Genomic DNA, 13537 nt, shown 5'->3' on the forward strand with positions numbered 1-13537 from the left:
AGCTTTGTGATGATGCTTTGTTACGTCTTCATTGGTAAGTTTTTCCGGGGCTATGCGCATATAATATAATGTTCCGGTGCTATGCGCATTGAAGATGCATATAACACCAGAACATTATTATACAAATTGTTATTCGATTAGAATAGTGCATTTCATATACACAAAATAGTATATTAAGTGCACGATATATGTTTCTACCTAAACACAATTATAGAAAAATTTATATCAATATTTATTATACACATAAAATTTAAAAAAATATATAAAGCGTAGTAGATTCTTTGGAGGCATCTAAATATAAAGGTCGTAATAATTACTACAATAGATCATCACATTCGCCATTCAGTTTTACGTCTTCATTGGTAAGTTTTTCCGGTGTTATACTCATTGAAGAGGTAAACGTAGAGTTTTCATCAGTTCCAGTAAAAGTGAATTCGCGAACTTTCTGGACTTCTAAGCCAACGATGTAATTCCTCTTCACATAACTCTCATCATAGGCATAACTCGATCTGTATGACTTATCGCTGGTTTTCGAGAAAACATTAACAGTTTCAGAAAAATCTTTCATTACTAAGCCGGGTACCAGTTCGACATTATGCTGGCATTCTAGACCATCTAGGACATCTTTGCTTTTAGTTTGCTCGAATTCTTCTTGTTCCATCGATACAGAGCTCTCGTAAGATTTGATGCTGCCGTTGGATAACGAACAAGCCCTGTTGTAAGTGGCCGTGGCCTTTGCTGCAAATGAGTCTATATCTTTTGGTGCACCATTGAGTGTTAAATACGATCTTTTTGGAATTAGCTTTGGCACGAAGTATACTGCCGTGCAGTATGATCTTTCATTGTTTAAATGGCAGGTACTTTTGTAACTGGTGGAAGATTGAGGTACTCCTCTCTCTAAAAATATGCCCTCGCTGAATGACTTTTGTAGCATTGCTGAAGATAAACAATAATATTGAAATAGCACCTGTCTTATTTTTTTCAGTCTGTAAAAAAAGAAAATTATTATTAGTTAGTGAAATAGTTTTAGAATATTAGGACAAATATATTTATAAAATTCTTAAATAAAACCCATTATAAGTTTATAACCAGTGATCCCCGCTCTGAACCAATCCAACTTTAAAAATTAAAGCTTATTTTACACAATTTTAAGAAAATCAGGAATTTAAATCCTTTTAAATTTTAAGAAAAAAAGTTCTACTTATCCAAATATTTTTGAAATTTTAATATTAAATTAAATATAGAGTTAAATAGCCAATGCATATAATAGCATAGGGATATGACTATGCTGCACCAAAAAATATGTAATGAAACCCAATTTGAAAATTTACGAACTAATTCAAATTCTCAAGAAAGGAAATACAAAACTAAATTTTATTCTAGCCTTTAAATAAAATGTGTGACATCCATCTCTTAAAGGTATAGCTTACACGAGTATAAATAATTTTTTTCCTTAAAAAATTAGTAAGTTCTACAAAGTTATTTAAAATGTTTTTTTAATCCGTTATCAAAACTTAATCTGGTAAAGAGCTTTCTTTTTTTTTAATGTTTCCCAACGTGAAATGAGGTATTTACAAGCAATGCAATTAAAAAGAAGGCCAGGCAATTTTTAGTCACATGCTGGGTTTACAACTTTTACATTTTTAATATTAATAATGAAATTAAATTAATAATGAGACTAAATAATGAAATTGAAATTATTGTTTTAAAAATTAGCAGATTTATTATAAATTTCGCCATCACTCAAAACATTACAAGTTACTAGCTTTTACAAATAATTATATGTTATCTATAAAGCTTAGAGGTCAAAATCATTTTAAATCGAATTTGTTGAATTAAGAATTAAATACTAAGTCAATAATTTTGCTATCACGCGAAAAATTTTTTTTGATAAGAGTAAAAAAGTTAGCAGCTCTCTCTGCATTTAGAAATAAATAAATATATAACTCAAAAGAGCTCACCTCTACCCTGAACGAATTTTTTGAAAAGAAAAAACGAAGGAAAGGGGTAAAAACCAAACAATGTCTTATGGAATAATATAAAATATTCTAAGACGATCATTTAAACAAGAAAAAACATCCGTTTGATTTTCATTTTGATAGTCATGTTATGGCTGCTGTGTCAGATAATGAATAGACTGTTGAAGGTCGTTTACGAAAAGCAAATCAACTCTAATAGCCGTGACGTAACCACAACGTTTGGCAAGCTAAGGTGGGTGGGATTATCTTACCTCAGTAGGCCCATTTCAAAAATTTAATAATGCTTCAAAAAACTCCCTTCCCAAACAACTCCCTTATTTTAAATTTGTTAGAACAATCACGCCGTTCGACATAAATAAAATTCTGAAATCGTAATATGGAAGATTTTGACCTGATATTTTAGAAAGATAAACTACCTTAAGAAAATGAATAGTCAAAACTACCGTAATATGGTAAAATTTGCTGCATTATCTGACTAAAAGGGAAGACAAGAAGTGCGTAATTTTTTTTTATCACAGCTCTTTGGTAATACTTTATGGTAAAATTACAAGAAAATTAGTTCTTTCATCTTGTGGTTTGATACTAAATTTGGTAAATTTAAAAACTTCACTTTTTACTGCACAGTTAATTTGATTAATTTACTATTTCAGGCCTCATAATGAGCCAAAGAAAGAATCGGACAACATTTTTTAAAAAATTTAGAACACTTCTTTGGAACAGTAGTATCAGACTACTTTAAAAAATGGCGAACAATAACTAAAAAAGTATAATTTGCTCTACCTAGGTATAATATAATAAAAGCAAATTTTATCGCAAAAGAATAATAATATGTATTATATTTAATTTCATAATTACTTTCCTTAAAACAGTTTTTAACTGCTATCAGTAAGACTTATTAAAAGGGCACTGGAAAATTCATAACAGTTTGAGATAAATATATAGAAATTTTTATAGCGCTGTTGCATTAAAAAATAACAAGTATCAAATGGTTAATATTCCTTTATACCAATATTCAGTGAAAATTTGTAAACGAGTTCAAGAATTCCTAAAATCAAATAATTTTTATTCTGCTTAACATTTTTGTACAAAAATAATTTAGTAGAAGATCCTTTAATTATCCATTTACATTTTTGACTGGATTATGACTGGCATTCGATCGTTTTCAAAACAGAAGACGAATCATTAACTGTGAAACTGCATAACTCCATCATACAAGATTTGCTACTACATTTGCTGAAAATTATATACATAAGTGTACGACCCTTTATTTCATCGCCATGAAAAGTTTGATGATGTAAAATTATTAATTGGGCTTCTTTTTTAACGAACAAAATTTCCAAAAGGTTTGAAACAATAAATTCTGCGGGCTATATTCTTGAACCATTTTTATAATTAGTAGTCGGTCCTCAGGTTTTAGTTATGGATTTTTACTAGCATTATTAAATGTATAAAAAAGACTGGACCAAAGTTCCATTATTTTAAACTCCTCATTTGTATTCACAGAAAATTGGATAGTTTGAATACACAAATATCAGAACAAAATATTTTTTATCAGAAAAATTAAGACTATTCACACACTTTTGCTACAACTGCTTTTCAAGTACTCTTATGTTTCTTTCTCTCAATGTTTGTTCCATATATTATTCTTTGTATTTATTGCTACAATTGTCTGATCTTGCCATAAGAAATTTAAAAAAAAAAAGGATAACTACGAATCATGATATCTACTACTACGTTTGCTCTTTTTGAAAATACCGTAAATTTGATGCATATTACCCGAATTCTTCCGCTTTTTTTCTTCTTAGAAATGTCTTTACTCTGCAAGTAAGTAATTCTTTTGTGACATGAATTTTTTTTTCTGAATATGCCAATTTATTTACTATTCAAATACTTTATTTAGGTACTTGTACTTCTATCCAATTCGTGTTTCTAGAAACTGTATACAAGTGCTTCCTAACTTTTTTATTGGAATCAACCGGTCAACGTTTTACCGCAGCCCGCTGGGGAGAAACGTTAATTGTTTATATTTTAAAATGTTTTGATTTAATAATTTTAATATAATTGTTCTTAAACATGAAAAAAAATACAATTACAGGAGCGGTATTGGTGCTGTTTTAGGTGACGCTTCTCAGCTCCTGATTTAACTTCTCGTCCATGGAAAGTCGTACAAGCCCCGAGAGAAATACACGGTAAAAAAAAATATAAATAACTTAATTTTTCTTGGGCAACCCGGAGATTAGAGATCACTACTGTAAACTGTTAGAATATGTAAAAATTAAATAATCGTTTTTCTTTCACTATGGGCCGACTTAAAAAAAAACTCTTTGACACTGTAACGATTGAACCAAATAAAGAAAACTAGTCGCAATTGTTTATTTTTAAACATCACACTTTTCTAATTGGTTAGAGTCTGGAAGGGAATTCAATGATCACCACTTCATCATCAGACAAGGAACCATTGAATATGTCATGCACAAGAAGAAAAAAAACAAGGATGTTGTATTCTACGTTTCTTATCTTTTTTTCCCGAGAGCCATAAAACTTCCCTCTTAACTTCAGATGTCAACAAGTGCAAGGAATGCAGAATGCATGAGATGTGTTGGCACTTACAAAACTTTCTCTTTTTAAGTGATTTGGAATGTTTTGTCTCAACTAAATGGAATTTCTAAGTTCGATAAATTTTAAACAAATGCTCTTTTTTCTTATAGGGCAGAAAAAATGCTGGGAAATACAGATTATAAGAATAATTTTATTTTATTTTAAACCAATGGTTTCAATTTAAATTTTTTTTGGGTGGGGGTGGGCTATGGAGCCCTAAATGATCGATCAATTTTTGGCTGAACCTCGACTCATAATAAATAAATAAAAATATTTAATGAATGAAAAAATACGAAATTCCTTCGTCATATCGTTTTATCATATCAGACAGCTAGATTAGCAAGTCTGGAGCATATAGTCTTCGAATTTGATATCAGTATAAGTACAAAATGGACATACAAGATCTATAACTTGGTTTGCATTGAAATAAAAACGAAAAAAGACAGAAATAAACACTGAGAATTCTTATTAGACATATTTCTTGATTGCTGAATTTGGTTATTTTTATTCTAAACAAGATACTAATGGAATTTCCGTTTTCATTATTCATTCAATATATTATAAAATTTTTTAAAATTTTGTTTTTACTTCCTTACAAGCATTTTAATTAAACAATTTAATAAAAATCTTGAAAAAATAAAATAAACAATGGGTAATTAATGAGATATAAATTTAATTACAGATTTCAAAAATTACAACTGATAAAAAAAGTCACAAGTCTTGGTACCCCTGTGACCGTTCCAAGAAACCTTAGGGTTCCGAGGAACACCATCGGGGGAACCGTTGTCGTAAACAATCCAACGTTTTCAACATTTTCATTAATTCATTGAAGGTATTTCCAAATAATTTTTCTTTCAAATTTGTAAATACAGTCGAACTCGTTTATAACGAGCACAAAGGGACCGTAACATGTACTCGTTAAATCCGAGTGCTCGTAATAAACGGGTACTTAAGACAGGCGTGCAACCAGAAGAGAGGGGGGGGGGGCTTGGGAGGTCAAATGATTGAATTTAATTAAAATTTAATTAATACTTACTTACTTTAATTACATTAATTAATTTAATCTCGTTTTTTTTTATTTCCCTCACATTTCTTATCATTTTGAAAAAAAGATAAGACAGAAAGACTAGAAAGATGAGAAAAAAGATTGCAAGACAAAAAAATATTGCTCGCTAAAACCGGGTCTTGCTCGTTAAAAGCGACTTCTGTTCCACAGACTTAACATTGATCCAACCAAATATTCTCGTTTCCCTCGGTAAATCCGAGTTCTCGTTAAATCCGAGCTCGTTATAAACGAGTTCGACTGTAGTGACATACTATTGGAAGAGAGTTGAAAAGTAACATAAGAAAGACACTGATATACAACTAATACTATCAAAACACATCGATATTACTCCCTAATTTTTAGTAGGTATCGTTAATAAATTCCGATTTTAAAATTAGCGCATTGATATAGATTAGCGATTGTTATCGGTTATTAAAATGAAAAGCTTCTGCAGGGTGCGTAGCAAAATTATTCAACAAAAAATAAGCACCATTTAGGCACTTTTCAAGCACTCAGATAATATTTTTAAGCACTGTAAAAAAATGACAATTAGGTAGGATTGGAAAGTTTTCGACAATTGACGGTTTTATCCCGTTTTAACTGTCATGTCAAAAAAGAAAAACCTTTCGGCATTGTTTTTGACAATTGTCAAAATTTTTGAATCATGTAAATCGAATGGCGTTCGCTGCGGACTGACTACGGAAAAGATTGGGGGTTGAATTAATTGTGAAAATGTTGAATAGAACAATGTGAACAGTGTCTTTCTGCATAATTCGAAGAGAAAATCAACATGGTAACGGAAAAATCTAATTTTGGGAAAGGGAAAATTAAGCACTTTTTAAAAACACCCAAGGAAAAAAGTACCTTTAAGGGCTTTTAAAAAACGAAAATCCAAAATAAGCACCTTTAAGCACTTTTTTAAAAACGCTACGCACCCTGTTCTGAGAGAGGCAACAAATAATAATAAAAAATCTGAAAACATTCCAATTATTTTTTATTATGTCCAATAATACCAATTCATAGAATTATTCTCGAATTTTTCTGCCCCGTCCGCGATTTTCCAGTCCTCCTATATAACATTTTTTTAAAATAAAAAATAAATAAAAGCTTGTATTATAATTGGAACCAACTACAGCAACGATTAAAATCAAGTCGTTGCTAGTTTAAAATTGGGCTATATATCAGAACAATATATAGCATCAACTTTCTGAGATATATGTGTGGAAATATTAAATTCCAATTATTCAGAGCAAAAATAAGATCGACAACCTGTATCTGTAATATAATCTCAATCATTCAATAAATAGCTACAAATAGCAATTGTATTTAGTTATAACTAAGGCCCGGATTTTGATGACATTTGCATTTTTTCGCATTTTTGGACATTCTTTGTCCTTTTGAGCATTTTTTGAGATTTATGCGGCATTTTCTTTAAAATTTTGGGGCGTATTTTGCATTTGAAAGCATTTTTTAAATTGTTTGTTAAATTTTTCTAATTTTCATTATTTTTTATAATTTTTTATTATTACACTGGCTTCCAAACAATGAAGAAAATTTCTAGGATATTAACAGGTGAAGCAACATCTTTTTAAATTGAAGAAGAATTGTCAGTAAGTGTGACCGTCCTTTTCAAGTACGCACCAATAACATCAGTAGACGTTGAAAGAAGCTTCTCCTGGTATAAAAATTTGCTTTCAGACAAGAGACGCTCGTTTACATTTCAAAATATTAAAAAAAAATTTAATAATCCACTGTAATTCTGATATTTAGTAATATTATGAGATGGAAGTTGTTATATTCATTTAAGTTTCTATACAAAATGAAAATGTTTTGGAGGCAATATATTTTCCTTTTTTTTGTTATTTTTGGATATAAAACATATTTGTCGAACTTTAATGAACGTAGAACAAGTATTGCATTGCTTTATATTTTTTGAAGATAATTTTGAAGAGTAAAACATTGTTTTAGTTCAATATTTTTACTTCTATTTAAGTCATGTCATGAGGCAATTTTCGCATTTTAAGGGCATTTTTTGCACTTTTAAGAGTATTTTTTGCAGTTCATAAGGGCATTTTTTGCACTTTTTAAGGACATTAATTGGGATTCTTTAGGTCATCAAAATCCGGGCTCTAGTTATAACCATAACCTTGCCGATTCCTTAATTCTAACCCTTTTTCCCACGCCTCTTCTTTAAGTCCTATGCTTCGTGAAGCATGATAAGTAGGCTTAAGTTTGTTTTTTTATAAATCTACAGAGTAAAATCATTGGAATGCGTAGAACAAGACTGATGATTAATAAAACGGATGACTGAAAATTTCAACAACGAAAAAGAGCAATTTAAGAAGAAATAAAAGAGCCAAAATGATTAAAATATAAATATGAGCTTACTGTCAAGAGTGGAATTGATTGATTTAAATCACGTGATTTTTTTTTCTTCAAATCATCGATTTGAGTTAAATCGAGTATTTGGATACCGTAATAAATTTTAAAGTTGCTAAGTTTTTAAAATCCTGATTTCACTGATATTGAAGGTTTTATCTAAAGAAATAATAAAAGAAGAATGATAGAAATTATTATTTGATGTCCGTGAATTATTTGATACTACGTGATTCGATTATACTTAATTTTATATTTTGTTTTAAATACAAGTATTTTTTAAAACTTATTAATTATGTAGTTTGTTTTTATAAATAAATGAAAAAAGATTTATTAAGCTAAAAGTAATTCAGAATAGTTGTTTTTCTTATCTTTTGATAATTAACTGACAAATTGGGTCTGTTTTTCATCAATTCATGAGGATGTTGAGTTTGTAAGTGATTAGTTTGTAATAATTATTTAACAATTTTTACCGTTTTAGTAAAAAGTACGAAGCATTTTTGTTAAAATATTGTTATTAAGTAATATTTAATACTTTTTATACTTTTTCATCTTAGTTTTTAGAAAGAGAAAGTGCTCAAAACTGCGATGTACAGTGAGCAAAATAAAAAAAACGGATCACCCTAAATAACTTATGAACTATTGATCGGATTTTCACGTTCTAGGACTCAATCTTAATGGTTCAAGGGGGTGACTTCAAACATACTAATTAATGCAGACTACGTTTTAAATTATGAAATCAGACACAAAAATGTACTTCATTTGAACAAAGATACCTTTTTTTCGACTGATTTGTTTGAATAATTGGATATCTAACACCCGAAGTACAGGGTTAGCCGCAATATGGTATATATGGTCCCGATTGCTTGGTCAGGAGAACGGTCAAATATTAAGACCCATAAATGTTAACTTTACTGTTTTCGAAGTCAGAAATCCGAATCCGACGAACAAAAAGGTATGTTTATTCAGATAAAGTGCGTTTTTGTGTCTGATATCGTAATTTAAAATATCGTTTCCACTAATAACTTAGCATTTTTGAAGTCACTCTCTTGAACCATTGAGTCCTAGAACGTGAAAATCCGATTATTTTTTTAAAAGTTATTCAGATGGTCCGTTTTTTATTTTGCACACTGTACATCTCAGAACAACTTTTCATAACTAAATATTCATAACTTTTTTATGGTTTCAACGAAATTTAATTGAAGAAGCGAACAATTAATGATGAATATCATCAAACATTTACAAAAAAAAAAAAGTTAAATCCAGAGTTGTAAAATTCAACGTCAGGTTTGAACGCCAGGTTAAATTCTTAAAAATCTTTGGAACTATATTAAATGCATTAATTTCATGAATTTAAAGTTTAAAATTCATAAATTTATTTTTCAAGTTTATTTCACAAGTTCAAGCTAGTGTCTCCAGCGATTATCTGCCACATTTTCGAGAAATAAAGCGAATCCTCCCAAAAGCATGAAAGTGTTTCATTGTTAGAATTTATTTTTAAAAATCGAGGGTAGTTCTGTCGAAGTCAAGCTTTTTTAAAGTTTCATGGTAGGTAGCAAAAAGAAACATTTATTTAGTACAAACATCAGTTTTAGAGCTATCAAATTTAACTCAGAAACTAATTGACCGATTTCGTTCAAGATCGGTATTTCGTCATTTTAAATTACCTACTTTATAATGATTTAAAAAAATTTAAATCTTCGATATATACATTACAATTCAAAACTTTTTCGACTATTACTAAATAAATAAAATAGTAACATTTTAAATCACTTAATACATGAAATTATCTTTGGATAATCGAATCTTACTATTGACTGCAAAACTTCTCGATTCGTTTAAAAAATTACCGGGCAAAACGAAAAAAAAAGTTCATTAAGATTAAGGGGTAGAAACTTACAATCATTCATATTTTTGTGTTTGATTCCGTAACTTAAAATATCGTCTGCACAAATTAATTCGCAAAACGTTACGATCCTCGAACTTAAAATTGAGTCTTAGAAAATCGGATCATTAAATTAAAAGTAATTCCGGGTGTACACTTTTTTTCATACTGTACTACTTTTTGTGGGCAGGCATCAATTGGTTAAATAATTTGTACATGTGTTGTCGTGATACTGATAAATAAATAAATAAAAATAGCCTCACGCATCGAAAAAATTGTTCGAAGTCTGACAGATACTTAATCCAGACAGATGCAGCACGCTTCCTGTTCACTTCGCGGTTTCGTGACTCAATTCTGGGAATTCCAGTGTAATTTTATAAGCTCTTTGCCTATATTACAGCAAACCATTTAGTAGAGTCATTACGTAATGAGATGATTTTTGTAAAACGAAACCGCCAATAATGATGCCATGAAATTATACCCTTAAGGTAAATACTACGAACAATGCGAAATATTCAAATAAATTAAGTACCATCGCTGATAATGGTCTATATTTAGAACACTAAACTAAATCAACAACCTTTAAACAAATACTTGAGAAAAACGCGAAATTAAACTATAACAACTGTCCTTAGCATTTCAATTATTTTTTTTACAAAACTGAGGCACGCCTTCATTTGGTTTTCTAAAAGAGGCAACGTTCATCTCACTGTTAAGAGAAGGAATTTTAAGATTCTTTTGAAATCTCAATTAAAGCTTTGTTTCAGCTCATTTTGAGTAAGTACATGAGTAATTCCTTTTTAACTGCGTGTGACGTAAGCAATTGCGTCATTCATAAGCAATTGAGAATGCGGTGAATGATTGATTCAGCGTTTACGATGGAATTTATTTAGTTAGAGTAAACTCAATGGTTACTTTCTTTTTAAAAAAAGTGTTAAGAATTCATAGAAGTATAAAATATTTAACAATGTCTGAATGACGTTTCTCTGATTTACCCTTTACTGATTTTCTTTTAAATGAATTCTAAAAACTAACCTCCTAATGTTAATCTAGTATAATAAAAATTAGAGAACATAATAATTTCCAACAGCCGATTCATATTATTTGAATTTTAACAGATTTTCCGATCGAATTTATAAACATTTTTAAAATGTAGAAAATCATGATAATCGAAAAAAAAAAACATTTACAATTTAAGGACATTTTATGTACAAAAATAAGTACACAAATAAAAATATAATAAATAAAAAAGAGTAGAAAAGTGTAAAAACTATTTGCCATATGATCAAAAATATATTTTAAAAAAATATTTGTGTTTATTGAAGACAGTTGCTGTCTTAAGTCAAAAAGAATAAGGAACTTAACATGAAATATCCCCAAAATAGTTTTAAAAAAAAGTTATACGATTATAAATAAAGAATTCGATTATTTGAAATCCTGAAACAAAATCGCTGTCGGCTGAATAGTTATTTTACATGAAAATGATTTCCATTATTTTACTAAAAAATATGATTTCCTTTAAAACTAGATTGAATTTCTGCCTTAGACAACTTTGCGTTAGTCACTGGAGATTTTCCAACAGTTTAAAATTTGTACGATCATTTAAACACATAATTTTACACAATAGAAAAAAAATAATAAAATTAAAAATTTAGTTATTAGGAACCCTAATAATTTCACAAAATGTATATTCTCACATTGTCATCAAATTTATATTTATCAAATTATATTATAATTACTAATTATCTTTATAATTACACTATTATTATACATAATATTATTATTATAGCTAATTATTACATAATTATAATAGTTAATTTTATTATAGTTAATTTTATTATAGTTAATTATTATCATATATTGACTATTATATTAATAATTATATTTATATTATTGTTATCAATTTATAAGTTGAAGTTTCCTTTAGAAATTGGAACAATTTATAAAATATAGCAGTAAATTATTTTCTATCTTTGAAAAAGTTCCTGGTTCGTTAAATTTATAGGAAGAATATTTTTAGATGAACGAAAAAATTCCATAAGTTACAATCTTCAATATACACATACACCTGGCTGCACGATTAATTTCAAATCTTCAATTTCGTTAGTAAATAAAATATGGTACACATTTTCTTAGAAATTTGAGCAATTTATAAATTATACCAGTAAATTATTTTCTATCTTTGATAAAGCTCCTGGTTCGTTAAATTTATTGGAAGAATATTTTTTAGATGAACGAAAACATTCCACAAGTTACAATTTTACACATACACTTGGCACGATTCATTTCAAATCTCCAATTTCGTTTGTAAATAAAATATGGTATACATCAAGATATGAATTTAATTTCAAGAAAAATTTGTAATTGATAAAAGAAAATTTATACACAATATAATATTAAGAAACATCTAACAAATTTGAGGCGCGCACATGTATATCAAAGATTTTTCATTAAAATAACATAGCATAAAATTCTATTTAGTTTACTCACTTGAACAGGATTAGTTCCTAACGGCTTTTGAAGAAACAACAACGCACGTGATTTTTCAGGTGTCCGCTTCGTTCATTTCATTCGTTTTAGCCATCACATCACAGTTAGCTCCACCATGACGTCACTGACATTTCAATCCGTGATGTCACTGACATTTCAATCCGTGATATCACGTCCACCAATCCGAAACATCCGTTTAATTTCTGAGAAAAAGAAAACAGAAAATGTCTCTCATTTCCTAAGGATCACGTATATTTTTTTTTTCTTTTCTTTTTTTCACGGCAGGGTTTGATGGCTCTTTCCTCTTTCTTTTCTTTTTTTTTTCCCATCGAAAAAATATTTTTTTATAGAAATATATTTGAAGTACTGCATTCTTTCTAAGTAATGTCATCTGATTAATTGATTCAATGTCTCTCTTTGTTAAATTTTCTCGCATGGTTTCATCTTTATTGTTTTTTATTGTTAAATTTCAGTCTGTGTTTTTATTTTGTGACAAAACAGTTTGATTAAAACATACCTTTTCTTAAAAAAGTTTTTAAGAACCAAAGATTCATAAATTTTTTTTTCCAGGATTATTTTACGCTCCTGCTCATGTCTAATTGAGAATAGAAAAATTCTTAATTCTAAACTAATTATCTATTTATTTTAGATTTTTGTCAAGTTAAACTTTGTGTGTATCCATTTAAGTATAAAAGATGGTATTAATAAATTATAAATAACAAAAAATTGCCTATCTGTGTTGTAGATTTGAGTAATAAATATGAACTCAACTTAGAAAACAAATTATCTTTAGAGTTAATTACAAAAAAAAATTATGCTGAAATATTTTATGCTGAAAATTTTATGTAATTTTGATACAATTTTTTTTTTCATCTTTATTAAGACTAATCCTAAAATTAGATTACTAGAATCAAAGTCAAAATTAAAGAAACACCAGGGGAGAGGGGTTTTACAATTTTCAAAGGTGGGAGGAGGTTTGTAATTTGTTTATTTTTGCTGTCAAGGGGGGAAGAGAAGTACGAAATTTCCAAAAATATTTTTACGTAATATTTGAACTGGCCCTGCATGAATTATGGCATGGAGAATTCAAATTAATTATCGAGTTAATATGAGCACTGTTTCATTGTCTTCTAAACAAAGAAGTCCAAATTGAAATTTTGCCAC

At 28.7% G+C, this 13537-nt stretch overlaps 1 protein-coding gene across 1 annotated transcript; it reads right to left on the minus strand.

Annotated features, from left to right (window-relative positions):
• Positions 1-208: 208 nt before the first annotated feature.
• On the minus strand, positions 209-12496 carry LOC107443896 (uncharacterized). Its single transcript, XM_016057906.4, has 2 exons — positions 12374-12496; positions 209-986 (listed from the first exon to the last, which is right to left on the minus strand). Exon 2 carries the CDS (start codon positions 932-934, stop codon positions 317-319), a length of 618 nt encoding a protein of 205 aa, XP_015913392.2. The 5' UTR covers positions 935-986; positions 12374-12496; the 3' UTR covers positions 209-316.
• Positions 12497-13537: the final 1041 nt, after the last annotated feature.

Source organism: Parasteatoda tepidariorum, chromosome 8 (genome assembly GCF_982258835.1).
Source record: "Parasteatoda tepidariorum strain Cologne lab strain chromosome 8, Ptep-v5.0, whole genome shotgun sequence".
Taxonomy (NCBI): domain Eukaryota; kingdom Metazoa; phylum Arthropoda; class Arachnida; order Araneae; family Theridiidae; genus Parasteatoda; species Parasteatoda tepidariorum.

Bases quoted from the DNA above. Each gene is read 5' to 3' on its own strand.
- LOC107443896 (XM_016057906.4), bottom strand. From the start codon at position 934: ATGCTACAAAAGTCATTCAGCGAGGGCATATTTTTAGAGAGAGGAGTA.